The sequence below is a fragment of the Momordica charantia genome, assembly GCF_013281855.1.
Source record: "Momordica charantia cultivar OHB3-1 chromosome 1 unlocalized genomic scaffold, Mcharantia_2.0 BLBB01000001.1, whole genome shotgun sequence".
NCBI lineage: Eukaryota > Viridiplantae > Streptophyta > Magnoliopsida > Cucurbitales > Cucurbitaceae > Momordica > Momordica charantia.
The window spans coordinates 16,624,139-16,645,182 of NW_028275157.1; the positions used below are offsets into that span (position 1 = coordinate 16,624,139).

The 21,044-nt window shown below is 34.3% G+C and overlaps 5 protein-coding genes across 11 annotated transcripts; 4 read left to right on the forward strand and 1 right to left on the reverse strand.

Annotated features, from left to right (window-relative positions):
• The first annotated feature begins 1,891 nt into the window (after positions 1-1,891).
• LOC111005591 (aluminum-activated malate transporter 8-like) lies at positions 1,892-5,181 on the forward strand. The gene is made up of 6 exons (XM_022277149.2): positions 1,892-2,204; positions 3,096-3,236; positions 3,317-3,589; positions 3,810-3,937; positions 4,035-4,181; positions 4,398-5,181. Exons 1-6 carry the CDS (start codon positions 1,958-1,960, stop codon positions 4,908-4,910), a joined length of 1,449 nt encoding a protein of 482 aa, XP_022132841.1. The 5' UTR covers positions 1,892-1,957; the 3' UTR covers positions 4,911-5,181.
• Positions 5,182-6,934: 1,753 nt separating this feature from the next.
• LOC111005750 (syntaxin-121) lies at positions 6,935-8,325 on the forward strand. Its single transcript, XM_022277373.2, has 2 exons — positions 6,935-7,673; positions 7,755-8,325. Exons 1-2 carry the CDS (start codon positions 7,133-7,135, stop codon positions 8,108-8,110), a joined length of 897 nt encoding a protein of 298 aa, XP_022133065.1. The 5' UTR covers positions 6,935-7,132; the 3' UTR covers positions 8,111-8,325.
• Positions 8,326-10,514: 2,189 nt separating this feature from the next.
• LOC148213353 (RING-H2 finger protein ATL70-like) lies at positions 10,515-11,598 on the forward strand. The gene has a single exon (XM_088120358.1). It carries the CDS (start codon positions 10,697-10,699, stop codon positions 11,210-11,212), a length of 516 nt encoding a protein of 171 aa, XP_087976484.1. The 5' UTR covers positions 10,515-10,696; the 3' UTR covers positions 11,213-11,598.
• Positions 11,599-14,348: 2,750 nt separating this feature from the next.
• Positions 14,349-17,154, reverse strand: LOC111005243 (oxidoreductase). 5 transcript variants are annotated; one of them, XM_022276675.2, is made up of 8 exons: positions 17,010-17,154; positions 16,639-16,881; positions 16,492-16,552; positions 16,331-16,369; positions 15,382-15,494; positions 14,981-15,212; positions 14,820-14,866; positions 14,349-14,726 (listed from the first exon to the last, which is right to left on the reverse strand). In XM_022276675.2, the coding sequence occupies exons 2-8, from the start codon at positions 16,744-16,746 to the stop codon at positions 14,568-14,570; spliced, it is 759 nt and encodes a 252-aa protein (XP_022132367.1). In that variant the 5' UTR covers positions 16,747-16,881; positions 17,010-17,154; the 3' UTR covers positions 14,349-14,567. The 5 variants fall into 5 exon arrangements, with proteins under 5 accessions (XP_022132367.1, XP_022132366.1, XP_087983882.1 ...); XM_022276674.2 differs by having other exon boundaries at positions 16,988-17,145; XM_088127756.1 differs by lacking the exon at positions 17,010-17,154 and adding an exon at positions 15,806-15,878 and having other exon boundaries at positions 16,639-16,717.
• Positions 17,155-18,577: 1,423 nt separating this feature from the next.
• LOC111005550 (Sterile alpha motif (SAM) domain-containing protein) lies at positions 18,578-20,723 on the forward strand. Of its 3 annotated transcripts, none has more exons than XM_022277078.2 (3): positions 18,578-18,927; positions 19,438-19,493; positions 19,572-20,723. In XM_022277078.2, exon 3 carries the CDS (start codon positions 19,582-19,584, stop codon positions 20,320-20,322), a length of 741 nt encoding a protein of 246 aa, XP_022132770.1. In that variant the 5' UTR covers positions 18,578-18,927; positions 19,438-19,493; positions 19,572-19,581; the 3' UTR covers positions 20,323-20,723. The 3 variants fall into 3 exon arrangements, with proteins under 3 accessions (XP_022132770.1, XP_022132769.1, XP_087978807.1); XM_022277077.2 differs by having other exon boundaries at positions 18,578-18,924; XM_088122681.1 differs by having other exon boundaries at positions 18,579-19,493.
• Positions 20,724-21,044: the final 321 nt, after the last annotated feature.

Consider the following 21,044-nt stretch of genomic DNA (forward strand, 5'->3'; position numbering starts at 1 on the left):
TTATATTAAAAAAAATTGGATTAGAAGGAAAACAGGTTTCTTCTTTTTTCTTATGTGTAAAGCAATCAAATACATGAACATAGCCACTGTCATTAGATTATATATTTTTTAGGTTTCGTTGGTATATACATCAGCCTCTGCATATACTGTTGGTTTGGGGGCGGCTTGGTGCATATACTCTTTGCAACTACAACTATTTCTCTAAACATTTTTCTGTGATAATTGTTTTTTTGTTATTATCTCGGAGTCGGTGACCCTCTGACCTTTATGCCCCTATACCTGTGGTATACGCACGGTCCCCGTACAGTAAACTCAAAACCTCAAAAATATTCATGGAGGCCCCAAACCACCAAAACTATCATTTGGAGACATTTTCGGTGATAAATTTATACTACTTTTAATGTAATTGGTGTCTCTACCGTTCTTTATCGAATAATACTTCCCTAATTACTAAGGTAGCAAGAATATCCTGCTACTCACTGCTAAATTTTTTTACAAAGTCTTTTTGATCTATCTTTTTGCATTCCTCTCTCTTACCCATTGGAGAAAATTTAGTGGTGGCATGCAGTATGAATGTACTACTGTCCACCACTAACTTTTTGACACGTGTTTATATTATTTAAAAGAAAAACGAAAAGTAAAATCTCTCTTCTCACCCTCCCTTGCCAAAAGTTAGTGTTAAGCAACCACAATTCTTATAAAGTTGGGTGTCTCTTTCTTTTTGTTGGAATCGTTTCAGCTTTGGGAGTGGAAGTGGGCATGCATACAGTGAAGTTTTTTCCCTTAGGGCATATGATACAGTTAAAAAGATCAACTGCTTAAACCAAAATATTCATGCATTTAGGAGTGATTTTAGTAATGCCAAAATCACTTACTTCTATTTCCATCGATCATATTTGACAAATTAAAAAAAAACGATTTTAATAAAATTTAAAATCGCTTTAAATTGATTTTCAAGGTATCACTTGGATGTCGATTTTAGAAAATCAAATATACTTAAATCTCTTTTTTCAAATTAAAGTCGCTCATTCTACCATGATTCACGAACACGCTCCTAGCTTTTTTCTCCGGAATCCAATATAATCTTTTTTTCTTACCATAACCAAAAACCAATCCCTTTTGATTTAAATAGTGTCATTAATTACTGTAAAAAAATAAAAGATGAACTTAATTGGTACTGAAAAGTAGTAGAGTTTAATTTTGCAAAACCCTGAAAAAGGCATGCAATATTCAGACAGACAAGCCCATTTGGGTGCATGGTCAACCCCACACACCCCCTTATTAATGCTTCCCAGCTGTGTTTTGCAGCATAAATAGTTGTGGTGATCACACTTTATTACTTTAATCCCCAAAGTTAACCAACCAAAACCACCATTTTGATAATGCCTAATCAGAAAAACTAAAATTAATTAAAAAGCATCCCTTTTTAGAAATAATACTTTCCCACTCACCAATACTAAAAATTTGACAGAAATAATATTTACGTTTTGACTCTTGCGAGTGGAAAATCTTCTCAGATCACTATTATATTTTTGACAAGATAAAAAGAACAAAATATAGAAAGAGTTTTTAGAAAAATTAAATGGTGATCGGGATAAGTGTTTTTTATTTGACCGCTAATAATTTTGTGAAAAAAAAGAAAGAAATAAAAATCTCTCTTCTCTACGTATCCGTACCTTTTTTTTCCTACTTGTCAAAAATTTAACATCGATAAATAAGTGGGAAAAGTTCTCCCTTCTAATTGAACCAAAATCTATTTCCACCGGAGCCCCACATTGACCAAATGACATCAAACACATGCTTCCAATTCAAAAGCACTTAAATATTATTGTTTTTGCACCCAAAACATTCCTCTATAAATATCCATGCAAATATCATACTTTCTCATTCAATCTCTCTCTCTCTCTCTCTCTTTATATATAGCTTTAAGTTTGTTAATAATTATATTATAGTAGTGATGGCAAGTGATGAGGAACAGAAGCTTGGAGTTATGGCTTCCTGCAAGAAGATGGTTTTTAAGGCTATGGAGAGGATAAAGAAGGTGGGAAGAGATGATCCCAGACGAATTATTCACTCTCTCAAAGTGGGATTGGCTCTCACTCTCGTTTCCTTGTTGTATTACTGGAGGCCTCTCTATGACGGTTTTGGAATTGCAGCCATTTGGGCTGTTCTTACTGTTGTCGTCATTTTTGAATTTACCGTAGGTAATTAAATTCACTGCATTCTCTCCTCCATATCTTTCTATGTCGTTTTTTTAGTTCAACAACGTGTGGTTTGGGAGTTCGAACATACAATTTTTTAATTGGAAATACATGCATTTTAATCATCCGTTGAACTATAGATTTAGGTTGGACATCTTTCTATATCGATATCGTTTTCTTGTATGTAATGTTAGCTCCGATTAGTTTTCATAAACTATTATGCAGAATAATAGTTTCAAAATTTCTATTATTATTATTACTAGTATTTCGTAAAAATTGTCACGTAATATGAAATGGGAGTATCACATGACTTGAGAATTAATAAATTAAATTTCCTAAATAGTTTGATGTGTATAAGAAAACCCCGTGGAAGTATAGACTTTTAACTTCCTAATTATCTAATATTACATGAACAGAAGGAAAATACTTAACTTCTTATTAGCAAGAAGCAACTTCTTCCTCACCATCTTTAAATATTTGACAATTTATTATTTTTCACTTCTTGTTTTTGTATTTATCTCTCTTAGTTGTCAAATATTTATTGATGGTAAGGAAGAAGTTGCTTCTATAATTAAGAAACCAAGTATTTTCCTAAACCGAATCTTTGGGCCGATTTGAAAAAGAAAATCACCATATATAGCTTAGTTTTTATTTGGTAATGATTTTAGTTTTAACTTTCATTTTCTTCTCATAAAGTTTGATGGATTGATTTTGTTTTTTATGTTTTTTTTAAACTTTTGAATTCCATGTCAACTAAAAAATTAAATAAATATAGAATATGGAAGATTTAACCATGATAACAGATGTCTTATTTATCAGTTATGTTCAAATTGACCACGGGTGTTGAAAACATGAAAGAAAAAACATTATTAAAAAATTGGTCTTAATTTTCAGGGGCAACATTGTCAAAAGGGCTAAATAGAGGGCTTGGAACACTACTGGCTGGGGCTTTAGGAGTGGGAGCTCAACATTTTGCCAGTCTTTTTGGGCAGACAGGGGAGCCCATTGTTCTTGGCATCTTCGTTTTCTTGCTAGGTATATGTCTTACTAACAAATTATAAAACTTCACTTATCAACAAATTATATAAATATTTCAATTTCTTTTTTTGCTATAGCTGCTGCGTCGACGTTTTCTCGATTCTTTCCACGGATCAAGGCACGATATGATTATGGGGTTTTGATTTTCATTTTAACCTTTAGCTTAGTATCTGTGTCGGGGTACCGAGTCGAGAAAATCTTGGAGTTGGCACATCAAAGACTATCTACTATATTGATTGGTGGAGCAACGTGTATCTTCATTTCTCTTTTCATATGCCCAGTTTGGGCTGGCGAAACACTTCATAACGCCATCGCCTCTAATATCGAAAAATTGGCAAACTACCTCGAAGGTAATGTTATTGCTCCCAACTTCATTTTACGAAAAAAAACATATATGTTTTTCTTGAGTTCCGTCCAACATACCAGATTAACTTACACAACTTTCAAATTTGCATCTAATAGATTCCTAAACTTTAAAAGTATTTGAGGAATCTATTGAATGAATTCAGAGACATGTATATTAGACCAGACTGATAAAATATTAGCATCCCAAATGATTATTCTCTATAGGATTTGGAGGTGAATATTTCCAATATGATGATGAAGAGAATGTTGTCGAAGACTCCAAAAACAACAAATCATCTCTTGATCAAGCTTATAAAACTGTGCTCACTTCAAAAGCCACAGAAGATTCTTTGGTACTAATCTCTCATTCTCTCTTGACTGTCTTAAATTAAAGCTAAGCATATGATCTATATACTAATATATATAATTCATATTTTCTTCATTTGGAAGGCAAACTTTGCATCATGGGAACCCAAACATGGAAAATTCTCCTTTCGTCACCCATGGAAACAGTACTTGAAAATTGGATCCCTCACCCGACAATGCGCGTATCAAATCGAATCGCTTAATGGCTACGTCAATCGAGCTGATATCCAAGTAATAAACTCATCACCTTTACATGATTATGTGATGTTAAATAGACTCAATCGCTAGGCTCAACGAGATTAGTGAATATTTGAACACAGATCTCTTGGCTTTAATATCATGTAATTAAACTAGTACAAACCTAAAAGCTAGCTTAGTAGATAGGTTATAATAATATATTTAATCTTTTATTTATGGTCATAAGCTCTATTCTATTATTCTTTTAAGGTGGCCATGCAATTTCGTAGAAGAATAGAAGAATCTTGCAAGGCCATAAGCTCAGAATCCAGCAAAGCTCTAAGCATATTGGCTTCATCCATCAAAACAATGACAAACCTATCTTCTTCTTCTGGCAAAACCCACGTCGAAAACGCGAAAATTGCCATTGATGAGCTTAAAGACACGCTCAAATCTGAGTATGTGGAGAACTCAGACCTTCTTGGTATCATACCAGACGCAACGGTTTGCTGTATATTGATCGAGATCGTGAAGTCAGTAGAGAAGACATCGGAAGCCATTGACGAACTCGGTCAATTGGCAAGCTTTAAAAGCACGGAGGCGACAGTGTCGCCGGAGAAGGCACCGCAATCACAGCTGCTTCACCGGGGGATCGTGAACCCGGTGCCTGACCACGGCGAGCGTGGAGATCATGTTGTTGTAGTTATGGTGAATGATGATGAAATGGAAAAAGGTAAGGCTCAAGCTTTGGAGGTGAGGCCAAGCAAGGGAGAGATGGTGTAAATAGGGCATTACAAGGAATAAGGGTTGTGGTCAGGAATATTTTTGAAATTGGCCAAGTTATTAGAAGAACAAACTCTTCTTTTAGGGGATTAGGATTTTGCAGCTTTGATCGATACACACCCATCAATGTGAATTTAAGCAATTCCATACCATATTTTCTTGTTGTATACGAATACCAAATTCTCCAAGGGTTTTTAAGGATGCCACGTTAAAAAGATTAGGGACCAAATAAAAATTTATAATAGATATGAGTTATTATTCTCATAGCCAATTATTTTTTAGATAGAGCCTCGTGAATATTGACATAGTATCAAAGCTCAAAAAGTTCAAACGAGCATTTGGTCCAATTATGAGATCAAGGTCAAGATTGGTAAACCCAAAAGAGCTATTATTGAGAGGCAGGTTAAAGATTCCACGTTGAAAAGATAAAAGAACCTAACAAATGTATTTGGTCCCTGTACTTTGAACTTCGGTTCATTTTAGTCTATGTACGTTAATTTTGAAAGTCGATGTGCTTCCAATTTTGGTTCATTTTAGTTTCTATAGTTTCAAAACATTAGTTTTCATCCTTCCTTAAAAATATTAGTTTCAGGGATTAAGATGAACTAAAAGTTGAAAGGAGTAAAATCAAAATGTAAAATGAGCCAAAACTCAAAATTGAAATTACTATTCATGAATCTGACGTAAAGTTGGATAGTGAAATGCATGTGTTCTACTTCTAACTTAATTTTAGTCTAAAACCATAGAACAAGGCAAAGACTTTGGGGGTGTTTGGCCGTTCAGCGCCCGCTATATATATCAACTTCTCTAAAATTTCAGCTATTGATAGGATTACGCTACGCTTTGAATAAAATAAATATTTAAAATCACAAACCCAACTTGACAACTATATTCAAATCCAACACTAATACACAACTTGATGGAAAAAATATGTTCTTCCCAATTTAAATTTTATAGGTTTACACGTATCTCAATTAATCTTCCGAGATAATTGGATAAATGTTGTATCCTAAATTGACAAAATATATATATATATAGGTGGCTACCCATGAGATTTTAACTCTCAACATCAAAGCCCGTTAATTCGTTTTCCTCGATCAACTCATTAGAGGTTTGCTTTTGGAATATTAAGCTTATTTATTGTTATTATGAAATAAATCTTCTTTTTCTAATCTTCAACTTCTGGGTAAATTTTCAAAAATATCTTTAATTTTAAGTGTATCATAAAATTACAAAATAAGTATGCCCCAAAGCCAAATTGCCTATAATTTATTTAATTAATATTTAAGTATGGGGAGTTGGTGAGAGGTTGTGGGTTGACTTCCAATTTTTTTTTATTAATAATTGGACCATTCAAACTTTAGTAGATCCAAATCCAAGTCTTATTGGATAGAATCGTTAATATTTCGTTTAAATGAAAAGGGAAAAAAATGTTGAAGTGTCTTAGCTGTTCAATAATTCCTAAACAAAAGGAACATTCCCTTTGCTTAGTAGAATTTCTATTCAATATTGTATTAAATACCAAATTTTCGTGATGTATTTCAATAAATGTGATAAATATTAAACTAATATACCATATCAATAATTTATAATACATTACCAATGTGAATATAATTTAATTGATTAAAGTATACGAACCCATACCAAACAAAATAAGAAACCTCAACTTGACTAGTTGATTTAGGGGTTTTAAAAACCGTTGTCTTTTTTCAATACTTGAAAGATAAAGATTCTCTATTATTATCGAGTTCTCTATTATTATTGACTAACACATTAACGATACATTTTTTAAATAAAATAACAAAGTTAAATCAATAAATTTGAGCTACCCAAAACGTATATTTTCGACTAAAAACTGTATGCTGAAATTCCATCCCATCACACGTCTTGGACTAAAAAAAATTAATCCAAATTTAAAACTCGAAATGTGAAAGGAAAACAGATATATTTTAAAAGAAACACAAAAGATATTTTAATCCAGAAAATCTTTATTAGAACCAAATAAAAAAAAAATAGAAGACTTTTTCTAAGCTGTTCAAAGTCCACCTCCATCGTCACTTTCTTCCGCCCAATTTCCACGTTCGTCGATTCAATCCTCGCAATTTGAATCATTCTATATGATTGAATTTCAAATTGCAGTTCAATTCCTCTGTTAGCGACTCTACATTCTCTATCCTCGGAACAGATCGCCATTTTCGAAAAAACAGAGTAAAAAAACCACGATGAACGATCTGTTTTCCTCCGATTCGTTCCGGCGGGAGCAGCGCCATTACTCCGTCGAGATGGCTCCCGACGCGCCGTCGTCCACGACGGTCAATCTCAACAGCTTCTTCGAAGACGTCGAGTCCGTGAAGGCGGAACTGACGGAGCTCGAACGCCTCCACCACAGCCTCCACAACTCTCACGAACAGAGCAAGACTCTGCACAACTCGAAGGCGATTAAGGATCTCCGATCTCGAATGGAATCGGACGTCGCCGTTGCTCTGAAGAAGGCCAGGGCAATCAAGCTCCGATTGGAGGATCTGGACCGGTCCAACGCCGATAACCGGAATCTTCCCGGTTGCGGCCCTGGCTCCTCCGCGGACCGGTCCCGAACCTCCGTGGTGAACGGATTGAGGAAGAATCTGTGCGATTCGATGGAGAGTTTCAACAAATTGAGAGAGGAGATTTCGTCGTCGTATAAGGAGACGATAGAACGCCGATATTTCACCATCACTGGAGAGAATCCGGACGAGAAAACTATCGACCTTTTGATCTCTACAGGTACGGTTTTCAGTCCTTGAAATCTTCGACTCTTTTCAATTGGAATTGGAACGATGATGGATTTTGATTTTGATTGTGAAGGTGAAAGCGAGACGTTCCTGCAAAAGGCGATTCAGAAGCAAGGGAGAGGCAGAGTCATGGAAACGATTCAAGAGATTCAAGAGAGGCACGACGCAGTGAAGGACTTGGAGAAGAATCTGAAAGAGCTGCACCAAGTGTTCATGGACATGGCGGTGCTGGTTCAAGCCCAGGGGCACCAATTGGACGACATAGAGAGCCAAGTGACTCGAGCCAACTCGGTGATCAGGCACGGCACGGCGCAGCTGCACAAGGCAAGATTCTACCAGAAGAATACACGAAAGTGGACGTTTATTGGCATCGCCATTTTGGTAGTCATCCTCTTGATCATCATCCTTTCCGTAACCCTGCGCAAGTAGCATCCTCAACTTTTTTACTTCTTCGGTGTTTCATTTTTATTCCATATTTTACTTTCAAGCACAATATGTTGGTGTCACGGTCAACTTTTTTTTGTTTCCTTCTTTTGGGATGTTGAAGATCAAGTCAAAAGCCTTCTCTTGTTATCCTACTGGTTGCGAGTTCCTTTTTAAAGTTTTTGAATGGATCAAAAAAAGCTTTGATGAAGTCTTTTTCACGTAGTTGATTTTTTTTAGTATAACAAGTCGGGTGAAGATTAGAATTAGTTGAATTAATGTCAGGTTAGTTCACATAATTGAATTAGATGATGCTTAAATTGAAAGACTAGAGAGAGTTTATAATTATTACCGTTGGTTTGATGTAGTGTATGAAATATTAGTTTTAAATATAATTATAATTAATAGATCATTTTTTTTATTCTAACCCGTTTCTGTTTCTGTAACGAGTCTAGTAGAAGAAAGTCTCAAAGGTAATTTTTGTAAATATAAGACTTCATCTTTAGGATAGTATCGTATCAAGAAATAAAAACCTAAACTTAATAATTCTAGTCGTGATGACATGCATCTAATTATTCTCTTGAAATTGGGAGTACAAATTTGTTATACTAAAGAATATATTATAGCAAAGAAATGAGCTTATTGAAAGGAGTCAATTAAATTTCACAACAATAATTTTAGGTTTTGACGACCAAGGATTTCGCGATGTCACTCATTTTCGTCGTAAACCCTTTTGACAACGAAATTAGATTTTCGTTGCTATTGACATATTGCGACAGGGTTCTTGCGACGATTTTAACAACGAAATTTGAAGCTCATCTAATTTTCAAACTATTTATCGCCAAAAGTCAAAATTCTTGTAGTGGTGTTTTCGCACACAATTCCAAATTCCTTTGCTTTAATGTGTTTGATATGTCATAGGTGACTATAGGTCTTTATGTAAACAAAAACAATTGACAGTATTTTGTTAAAATTAAAAAAAAAATGGTAAAAAGTACTTTTAAGTAATTAAAAATTTTGATTTTTTAATAATCAAAATTAGTTTTTAAAATTCTAAAAATAGGTATGCCGTTGAAGTGTTCTACCATTAAAGTAGAATTTTTCAAAATTACTAACAGAAAAAGCATTTCATTTAAAAACATCTCAAACTCACTGTTAGTGTTCTACACGATACAAACAATTTCTGTTTATAGCATATGATTCGATTTTTTTATGGTATTGTATTTTTTAATATTTTACTTTTTCATTAATGTTTCTTACAGATTTTTTCATATTTTTTAGGTAAAATTATTCCTACTCTCTTAGCACCATCCTCTATTTTAATTTTATAATAATGAAGATCAGGCGCTCCCCTTTTAATATATTATCTTTTTTTTTTCCTTTTTTACTTTCCTTTTAAGTTTTATACAATCTTATCGGTTCTTATCGTACTTTATATCCAACATCAATTTTTTAAGTATTATCGTTTTTCAAACAAATAAATCAATAATTTAAAAATAATAATACTTAGATATTTTTTGTGATTAAAAATTTGACAATTATCTATCTTTTTAAATCCAAAAAATATATTTTTATATATTTTTTTTTCTGAATAATGTCGATAAAAGATGAGAATTGATTGGTTAATATTTAAACATGGTACAATGATATTTTTGGCACTAACTTTTACACCACGTCATCAATATTTTTTAAAATATGAATATACATAGATAATGATCCTTAAAACACTGAGTCTTTTTTTCTTTTTATTATCGTTATTTGTTGAGAAAAAAGAGAGAGTTGACCAACTGAAGGAAGTTACATAAAAGTATTCAAAATTCTCACCCAATGATAATGTATATTTATTCTCCATCACATGCAGGCCCTGTTGACTTTATTTTTTTAATACCTAAATATATAATTTAATTTGGGTATCATTTTTCAATTTTGCTCCTAGTTGTTTTTTTTTTTAAATTTGTTTCGATCTTTTTTTTTCTTATTTTCAATTATATCTTTATTCTCGCATTTAAAAGAGGAATGGTTTGTGAACTTAAAATGATATTTTTGTTTATTATGCTATAATTTATGGTATACTAATATCTATTTATAAAAAAAGAAATATACATATATATATTAATACAGTGAGTCTATTTTCCATAACAGATTATTTTGAGTGAGATAATTTAGATTATATTTAAGTTGATACTTCAATTTTCAATCTTTTCCATTATTGAACTAAAAATAAATTAACGTATCTATTTCATAAAATTTAAATGAATTTTTTTATAATAGTAATATATTTGGTCTAAATAATAGCATACTTTTTACCAAATAAAATAATTTGCAAAAATTACACAAAGGTAAGAACTTATATATTAGTATTTATCACTGATGTAAATAACAATCCAATTGAAAACAAAATCAAATAAATATTTAGTTTACATTATAAAATAAACAAAAAGAAACCATTTGCTCCAAACTTCTTCAAATCCCCATCTTAGCCATTGGCATTGACTTTTTACTCCCAAATAATCAATTTGAGTCTAAAGCAATGGCAACTGAGAAATCCAATCTTCTCACCAATTTCCGTCTACGTCTCTGCACCTCTCAGAGATGAACAACGGCACGGCCAACGGCGGCGGATTTCTGTCTTCGAGCAACATCGGCGGTTTCGGATACGGAATCGGCGTCTCCTTGGGGCTTTTGATTCTGATCACCACAATCCTCTTGGCTTCCTATTACTGCACCAGAACCACCCTACCGACTTCCTCCACGGTTCAATTGAACGTCAATCTCTCGTCGCCGCCGGCGCAGGCCGGGGAAGAAGTCGTCGTCGACATCGGACTTGATCAGGAAACCATTACGAGCTATCCGAAATTGCTGTATTCCGAGGCGAATCTTCAGAAGAACGATTCCTCTGCTTCTTGCTGCTCGATCTGTTTGGCCGATTACAAGAACTCCGATGTTCTTCGGCTTCTGCCGGATTGCGGCCATCTCTTCCACCTCAAATGCGTCGATCCGTGGCTGAGGCTTCACCCGACCTGTCCGGTTTGCCGGACTTCGCCGATTCCGACGCCGCTCTCGACGCCTCTGGCGGAGCAAGTTCCTCTGGCCAGTCGCCGCGATTGAAGAACACGATCTGGAAAAATGACGGATGTGGAAGAATCGACAACGCCTTCGACATTTTTCTCTTTCGCAGATTGATTCAGTTTCGATCTCGGAAAATGGCGGATGTGGAAGAATCGACGACGCCTTCGACATTTTTCTCTTTCACAGATTGATTCGGTTTCGATCGCCATGGCTTGAAGCTCACACACGCGCAACCTCCTTCAAGGTTCAAATTCTTCTTGTATTTATTGTACTTTTTTAATTTCTTTTTTTTTTCTTTTCCATTTTTGCAGCTCTTGATTCTGATTGATGATGCTGAAATATATTCATTCTGGTAATCGGTAATTAATTATCCTTTATACAGAAAGTAAAATTTAAATGTATACCTCATTAAATCGTTGCAAATAGTTTTAATTTTTAAATACAGCATTCATAATTATTGATTTGTATAATTCAATTCACAGCGGATGTGTGGCATTGACAAACAATTTAAACAACCTATGGAATAATGGAAACCAAATTAAACCATCTATAACGAATATTAAAGATATCAATGGCAGATTAACGAATTGTATTATTGGAAGATTGTTTGTGGTGCACGAAAGCCAGCTGATTTGAAAGCAAAAAAAAAAAAAGTACGAAGAGATATTAATTATAATAATTATGTCAAACTATTGATGGAAGCATGTTGTTTTTTTCTGTCATGTTTATATTTATATATATTTTTTAAGATGTTATTTTTGTAATATTTGAATTCTGTGATGTTATATTTTATCGTCAGCCATGTGAAAAGAGGATTTTTTGGGGGAACAAATTTGTGGGCATCAGATGATTTTGTTAGACATTCAATTTTAATTTTGTTTTTTTCCCCTATAAAAAGAAAGCTAACTATATGAAAGGATTATTTTTATGGTTTTTCTTTTAAATTTGGTCTTTAATTTTTAAAATTCTCATTAAGCTCTTACCTATCTGTTAAAATTGAAAAAAAAAAAATTTAATTTTGTTAATTGGCAAATTTGATTTTGCAGACAAATGGGTTGAATTTTAGGTAAGTTAGCTTTTAGGGACCCGTATTTAAATATGTTAATAAAATAATAATTTTTTTATTAATAATTTAAAAAAGAAATTATGGAAGGATTTGCAAGAGATTAAGGAACATAGGAGGTATTTAGCCTACGAATAATAAAAATTGAAAATTCGAAATGATTAAATTGCCGGACACGTGGCAAACTGATTGTTCCTTCTCCGCCACGTTGGTTATGCCAATTGCTATAATATTAATATTAAACAAATGGAAATATTCCAAATCCTTCCGGCGAAGTTGGCGTCGTCACTCTCTCGGAAATCGGCGATTATAAAACAGAGGCTCCGATCTGCGAAATTTCTGAACTATGGCTTTACAAATCGTGTACGGAATACTCTTCGTCTCATTCTCCTTCACTTTCATCATGCTTCTCCACCTGATGCTCCATCCAGTTTTCTATTTCACTTCCTGAAACTGAAACCCTAACAATTTGAAGTTCCCCCACTCGACCACACAATGTTAATCAATGGAAGTCGAATTTCGTTGACGGAAGTTCCGATTGAAGCGAGAATCGCTAGGTCATCTCTTCCTTTCTCTTCTTCTTTCTTCGATCTTATGAATGTGAACATTGTTTGTTTCCAATAGATGAAGTAGATTCTTGCGATTGTTTATGCTCGCGATGTAATTTATTTAGCGATTTCATTATACGGCGATTCTGTTTCTGATAATGATCTGCTAAAGAGTACTTGAGAAGAAAACCTTGATTAGTCTTGGGAATTATGTTTATGAAAGATTCTACTTCATATGAGAACTCATTTCATTTTCCTTCATTTTTTACTTCTGTTGATACTTTTTTATCTTTCTTGTGTTCATATTTAAGAGATTGCACAAAATTGGAGATATGTTTGTTTATTTTCACATGATCTTCGAGATTGCTAGAACATTTCTTCTTCTTCTCATTTCTCTATCAACCATTCTTCTTTAATCCTTTCCCACTTGTCATCTCATCGATTTCTGTTTTTTTTTCTCTACCTATCTCCTTTTCTTTTCCCACTTATTCTTCTGTCTTTCTTTTTCCTATTTCACTTATTATTCTGCGTTTTTTTCTCTCTCACCGATGAAATATTAAATTTCCGCCTTCGACATTTCCATTGTAATAAAAAGAATCGACAAACATAAAAAATTAAATAAAATATTTAGACAATATTAACCCATCAACTTTTAACGTATTTAAAAATAATGAAATGCTTATCGGTTAATTTAAAAATAAATTATTAGTTTTTCTTATTATCATGCTTTATATTTATCAATATTTTCTAAATTATTAGACATAATTTAGGTTCTAGGAAAGAACCTAGAACCCGATCTAGGGAAGAATAGCAAATCATATTTTTTTTCCACTAAAAAAATGTAGTTTTCGGTAGGCGTGTTCATGTTTCGGTTGAGGTTTCAGTCATGAATCGAAATAGAATTGAACATTTTTATCTGAAAAATAAAAAATGGCACCAAACAAATAATGCCATTTGACTGTTTGAGACAGAAAGTGAGGGTAAAAGATAATAAATTTATTATAAATTTAGAGTAAAAAAAAACAAAAACAAAAACATATGTGTCCACTGACAATGTCGAAAAAAATCACATTTTTCATCATTGCCTCCCACGCCACGCAAAGCAACCTAATTATGCATCTCAATTCTCAACATTTTCCATCTGCATTTCAAAGTTTCTATAAAAATGAGAATTATTTTTCATTTTATAGAGGCGAGGGAATGATTGAGGCGGAAGTAAGAGGGAGCTGAAAAGTAATAATAATAAATAATGCATTAAAATGATTTATATATTTTCAACTTTGATTCATTTTAATATAAAATATAGAGACTAAAATTAATATTAAAAGTAACTAAAATTAAAAATAGAGGGACCGGACAATTTGATTTGGTTTTCAATTTAACAAACCCTAATTCGATTAATCTAAAACCAAAATAAAACCAATGTTTTCTTGATTTTAGTGCACACGCATAGTTTTTAGAATTTTGATTTGAGTTAAAAATGCAAACCTACTTTTAAGAAGGTGAGAAATATAGACAGAAATTATGAGAAATCAAGCAGAATTTTTAGAAACAAAAAAAAAAATAAAAAACGAAATAGTTATGAAATGGTTACTACGAGCATGACGCGTTGTTGTAAATATTACAACCCTTGAACGTTTTAAACATCACATTTACAAATAAATATTTTACCAAGATCTAAAACCAATGTTCTAATATAATGAAACCATGTACATAGGATCGCCAGATAAATTAGTTAGAACTTCTAATTCTCTACAAACCAAAATTTTCTTCAAAGAGATGTTCAAAGCCTGATTAAATGCCTGTGAACCTTTGGTACTAGTCGACATGTCAACGATACTCTAGTAGACGTTCTCTCAAAAGACTTGTGATCGTGATTGACTTCGCCGTTCGCATTTTCTGATCCTAATAGACAGTTCTGAGCTTCAACTTTGTTCACTGCCTGAGAGAGCGTAGAGATGAGAAACAAACTGCCATATTCTGACATTAATCAATTAGATTTTGCGAAAGCTACATGAAATTGTTGTTGTCTTACCTCATCGTAACATTGAAGACTGTTGTCTTTGATACCATGCAAGTAATCTGACAAACAAAATGAGGCAATATAAAAAAATAAAAAATAAAAAATAAAATATAAAAAGTGACAAACTTCACTAAAAATGAGAAGGTTAAAACAAAATCAAGTTCAAGGTTTACCGGAATAAGCTTCATCCTTAAATATGAGCAAACTACGAGGCATTAGAAGGATAGAGAAGGGTCGGTGAGTCTTGACTTCAGAAGTTCCATTAGTATCTTCGTCATTGAAGTTTTCTTCCAACTTGTCTGTACATGATATCAACCTTGAATGGGGAGTGAAATCCATAACGACGGGCGAACCAAGTGATAGAATTGCTACTACAGGAAAGTAAGCAGGCCCGTCTTGGTGAGGCTACACAAAAACAGAAAAACTGTTTCTAAGATGTTTACTTAGCTCAGAAATAGATTTTTACTCAGCACAGATGTTAGTATATATATAGATTATATCTATGATATGATCATAATTCATGGCAATGCATATGACTATAACACAAAGAAGACAAGGAAACTTGAGTTCAAACCATTATGCCTTGGTCGGGAAGATACTCATTGATAAGAACATGGTTTATGGGTTCAGGGTATAGACTTGATTCTTCATAAATCTTCTTGGTGATATTTGTAAGCCAAGGAGGCACTGCAGAACATCAAGAGACAGATATTTATCAGTATAACTGCTTGAAATTGTTCAAATCTCTGGTATTATAATCTCTTGGAAAGCTGTAAATTTAGATGAGTGCCAACCATAGAGGACAATTAGGCACAGCAGAAAATAATTATGCAATAGAAGGGTCATGATGGAAACAAAATTTGGTAACCTGCAGAAGGATCAAGTGCTCTTCAATGTAAATGATATGGATGCTTGTACATCCTATTAAAGTAACCATGGAAGGTAAATAAAACTATGCAATATAAAGAGCATGAAAATGAGTTGGGCCACGTCGATACCAAATTCCAAGCTCGATGGCAGTACAAAATCTTTCCAGCTGTTTTCTGTCATTCCCAAGAGATCTAGCCAAAACTATTGGTTCCCCAGAGTAATCAAGGGCAAACGTTAAATTTGGTAGTGTTTCTCTGATCAGCAGTTGTTTATGAAGAAATATCCTAGGCAAATTGTAAATTCAAGCCCAGAGGAAGAGAAAAATGAAATGTGCAGCATTCCAAACCTCCACAGTGCATTCTCCTATACACTGTCTTATAATTTCGATTTGAAGTCAGTTTCTTTTCTCAGTAATCAAATTTCTCCTATATGTTGTCTTCAAATTCTAAGCTTTTCAAGGAAAAGTAGTCACACAATCACACGGAACAGAAATGAACTATTACCTTGAATATATCAAGTCCATTATAAAAAAAGCATGCTAGAATTTTGCATTCAAGTCAATAAGAAGTACAGCTCAATGCAATAAGTTTAAACTGAATTGCATGTAATTCCAGGACTGGAGCCAAGATATTTTTGGATAGTTCTTAACTTACATTCTTGGGGTAGAAGACCTTTTTCATGAACAACGCCACCTGCAAGAGATCAATGGATAAAGAAAACAGTATTATTAAGTAAAACAGAGAGGATTATTAACTCAAATTGCCTTTCAACCCCTTTGGAAATATTTCAAGCGTGAGATAACTATTCTACATACCCCAATTCTGCAGCCTCCTGTTCTTCAAGGATTTCCATTTCGACACAGGCGCTTTACAAATCTAGAAATGAAAACTTACGCAGTTTAACGCACCATCACAGGACAAAAAAAGGGTTGTGAAAGAAAAACAACAGCGAAATTCGGTACATTATCCAGAAGCAGGATCTCATCGTAGTCTTTTACGAAGTCGGGAATGTAGAACACTGTTGGAAGATGCCCTAATTTGAAGCGATTAAACCCCTCCACTGATTCCATGCTTCGTTTGGAATCTCAATCTCCAGATAGATTAGAGACCGTAAAGACAGAAATTGATCGAGAATTTTGTGCAAACAGAAAACTGTTGAGGTGGACGAACTCTTCACCCCGCTCCTTCCAGTCCGTCTCTTCCAACTATGCATCAAAAATTGAAACCCTATTCAGAAAACTGCAGGCGCATTCACAGATACATTTGAAGAGAAGAAGGGAAGTAGAGAAATATAGAGATGAGGGGTTTAACTAGCGAAAGTGATGAAGAATACTCATGAAATCGAGATTTCGATTCACACTCAATTTGAATGTATGTCGGTCTAGTCCTTCAACTCCGAATTTTTTTTTTTGGGAAATTTGAATATAGTAACCCTCCATAATTGAAATTGGAGTTGTGATCCTTAATAGGAGCTACCCTTATTTATAATCTATTTCAGAATTTGTAAAAGAGGGATATTTGTAAAAGTGGAATTATTCTACTATCCCATGTTTTAAATTCCACGTCTTTCCCCCCTCATTCTCGGACCCTTCCTATTCCTACATCTCCAAAAGTAAAACCCTATACCTATATTCTCCGACCATTCGTTTTCCTCCGTTCCCTCACTATTCTCGAACCCTCCATCCACAGTGAATGTTCTATTTCATATTTTCCAACGTTTTGCATCCACCATCGCCAACCAACATCATCATCATCTTGGATATCAGAGGAAGCGAGGTTATTGGCTCTAATCTTCGAAAATTTTCGTTACTTAGTGTTAGGTTTCCATTTTTGGCACTATCTGAAGCATCCAATTTGTTTTACGATAGATTGTAGGGTTCCAGATATCGAAAATAGAAGAATCGTTTTTCAGATTCAATCCCGGACTCAGTCATGCCAATCGAATAAAACTAGGTGAGATAAGAAAATGATTAACAAAAAAACAAAATAAAATAAAAATTTTGCTTCATCCCGAACGGTCTCGGACCAAATTGCACCGGGATTGAATTATCCAATCTCGTGCAATATAACTTCAATCTCGAACCGGGTATTGATCCGAGACAACGATCTGAACCACGTTTTTTTTCAAATAATTCCGTTCCAGCAGAATATATTAATGACTAAATATTTCAAATATTTTGAACAATTTTAAAATAAAAATGTTGAAAGTGTAATATACTTAGTTTTCAAAAGTGAAAATGTGAGGTCAATGATTTTGGATAGCGTGGGATAATGATTAAACACGTGGACAATAATATTTGTTTGAGAGGATTTAAAAAACATAAGTTTGTTTGTTTTGGAGTTTTCTAAAATATGGGTTTAGAATTTAGTGGAATAGATAGGTGAAAATTTAATATATCATAAATACATATTTATTAACCAATGAAGGTAAATTTCGTTTTTTTTCCAAAGATAAAAAATTGAAGAAGAATTAGATTTTTTCAAAAGGAGGTCATAAATCCAAAATCAATTATGGGAGGGTCATATATTCAAATTTCCCAGATTTATTCTTCTCCTTCTCGAATAATTCAAACCTTTGAACTCCTTAAAATGTCTCAATTTTTTATTTGTATAAGATAATACCATAATAAATGAAACGCTGGTTTAAAATACACATTTGTTTTCTCAACTTTGAACAAAGCAAGGATTTAATCCATAAACTTTCAAAAGTAACCATTTAGTTTTTTACTTTAAAGTTAGTTAAAATTTAGTCCTATTGTGAAAAATTAGGTTAGATTTAAATTGTGACGTGGCAAATTGATGTGTACAATAAAATGGCCTGCTATACGGTTCATTGTCTACTTAATTCAAAACTAAACCGATTTAGTATTGAAAAACAGAATAATTATATAAAATAAAATACAAAACCTACTTTCTCTCTCTTCATTCAAAAACCCTAGCCTTTCTCACTCTTCCTCTTCCTCTCCCTCTCCCTCTCACATCCCTTAAGCCAGCCGCCGTCCTCATTTTCTTTCTTGTTCGTTAAACCAAGCAGCCGCACGATTTTTCTCCTCGGCGGCCCATAGCTCCGATGACACGAGCGACGGCGGCGACTAGATCTGTGGACGAAGCAGACGGGCGACGCTCCTTCACACGATCCAGCTTCGACTGTAGATCCGACGACTCCGCAGCAGCAAATCCGAGCGGCGCGATCTCCTACCGGCGACTCAGATCTGCAGTTTCTTCTGCTAATACCGATCAAAATGGAGGTGGTAGTTTTCTTGCTCCACACTTATTGGAAGCTTGCTCTCAAGTAGGGGTGATCATCGGTCGGTTTCGGTTTTTGGACAAAATGGGCACCGAAAATCGACCATATCGGTTTCGATCGGTCGGAAAACTTTTCTTTTCTTACCTCCGTGCAAACCGACCGTCAACCGACAGTTCGGTTGAGTCAAACAATTTTAAGTCATATTAAGCACAAAAAATATCAGTTGAAATGTTCAAAATTACAAAAGACAAGTTGGGTAAAGAAGGATAAAGGAACATTACAGAACTTTTTGGTAATATGCAATTAACTAGCACATGAAACCTCACCCAATGCCTAATTGAAAGGGTGATGTTGAAAGGATCTACTTTATTCAGACAGCACTCAGCAGGGCCTGAATTGTGCAAATTGGCAAAAATGATGCTCATTCTGTAATAGATGTAGGGATAGCTATGTATAGTTCACAAAAAACATTGCTATCTAGATGATACAAAAACTTCATTTGTGTTTTTTGCAGGACAAAATTGTGTGAGAGATGAACTGAGAAGTAGCTTCTAATGATATATAACTCAGGTACGTTTTCTGCATAATTTATCCTCCCATTTCTTTGGATCAACAACTTTAGTTGCTTATTGTCTATAGAACAATCAGGTTAAATGTGATGGTGAAAACGAAGCAAAGACAAAATAATAATCCTAGTCATCTTTCTGGCTCTTCAAACTCTGTTATTGGTTTGGATTTGCACGGAGATGATAGTTGGGTAGTGGTGAAGAAGCAGAAAGTCACAATCCTAGTGCCTCCCTCATCGATAGTACGAAAATCCTCAACTCCCAATGCAGGGCAAAGTCAGCTGCAACCAATTTCTCTTGAAGAGAAATGTCTAGAAGTGCCTGCAGCTGTGCTGCCACTGTCTTCTAAAAATGTTAAGCCACGAACTTCGAAATCTGCTCCTCCGCATCATATTTTGACATCGAACGAGCCACTGAAGCAAGCTACGAGGCCCCAAAGTCCAGATGAAGCTTGCAATTCAGGGCCTTCTAAGGTTTTAGGAGTAGTGAATGCCACGAAACCGATGTTGCAGCCTAGACGGTTGCATTGCCCTGATAGCTTTCTCAGTGGAGGCACATTGTTAAATTTAAGACTCAGGGCGCTTAATCTGGAGAGGAAGCTGCAGAAAGCTGGAGGTTTAAGTAGGTGGTTGATATCTCTGGGATTGCACCAATTTGTGGGTATTTTCCAGAGAAAAAGCATCAACAAGTTTCAGCTGGTGAATCTGACCATGAACAAGCTGAAAGATATGGGTGCCAATGCAGTGGGGCCGCGTAGAAAACTGATACATGCAATTGAGTGTGTCTGTCAACCCTACAATTCTGAACCTTTTGAGCGTGTTTATCGTATTTAACCAATGGATTCGAACCCATCCTTCAGCTTTCTTGCAAGGGTATGCAGTCCCATCCAAAGAGAAGGATATACATTGGTTCAGTTCTAAATGTGTATTGCATCTTCGAGGGATTGATGGCCGAAAAAGTGTACAACTGAGGTCCTATCTCTAGAGTTATGGTTTTCTTCTTGAATAGTCAAACAGAGAACTGTGTAAAGCTCCAGTTTTTAGATAGTGAAGATAGAAAGCACGTCTTTTCTCAAATGTGCTGGGGTTTTATATCTAACAAGATCACCATATAATTAATGGTCAGAATTGTAACGGGGATGAACCTTTCTTCATTCTCCATTTTGTGTGGTAGGAGATCGTTCCTTTGTATGATACACATTGTGCAGTTTATAGAGGTGTTGTTTTACTGGTTATTTTGAAACTTCTATACAAATATTTGTCAGTTTTATATTTAAGAGAGAGGTTCTTGAAGAGCTTAATGTAAAGATTGCTCTTAATCCAATCATTTCCATGGATCGATCTTTATTTTAGTACATATTTCCTTTTCTTAAGTAGAACAAGTAGGAGAGATTCATGACCTTCATCATAGACAAGTAAAAGATTGCAGCAGAGACTTCAACCTTAACTTTCCTTACATTTCCCGAGTCAACTTCCTTGTTTAACTTTTCATATGCAAATTTGCCAAAATTGTGGTTGCTTGAGCTGACTGTGATAACAAATTAAAAGATTTCAAT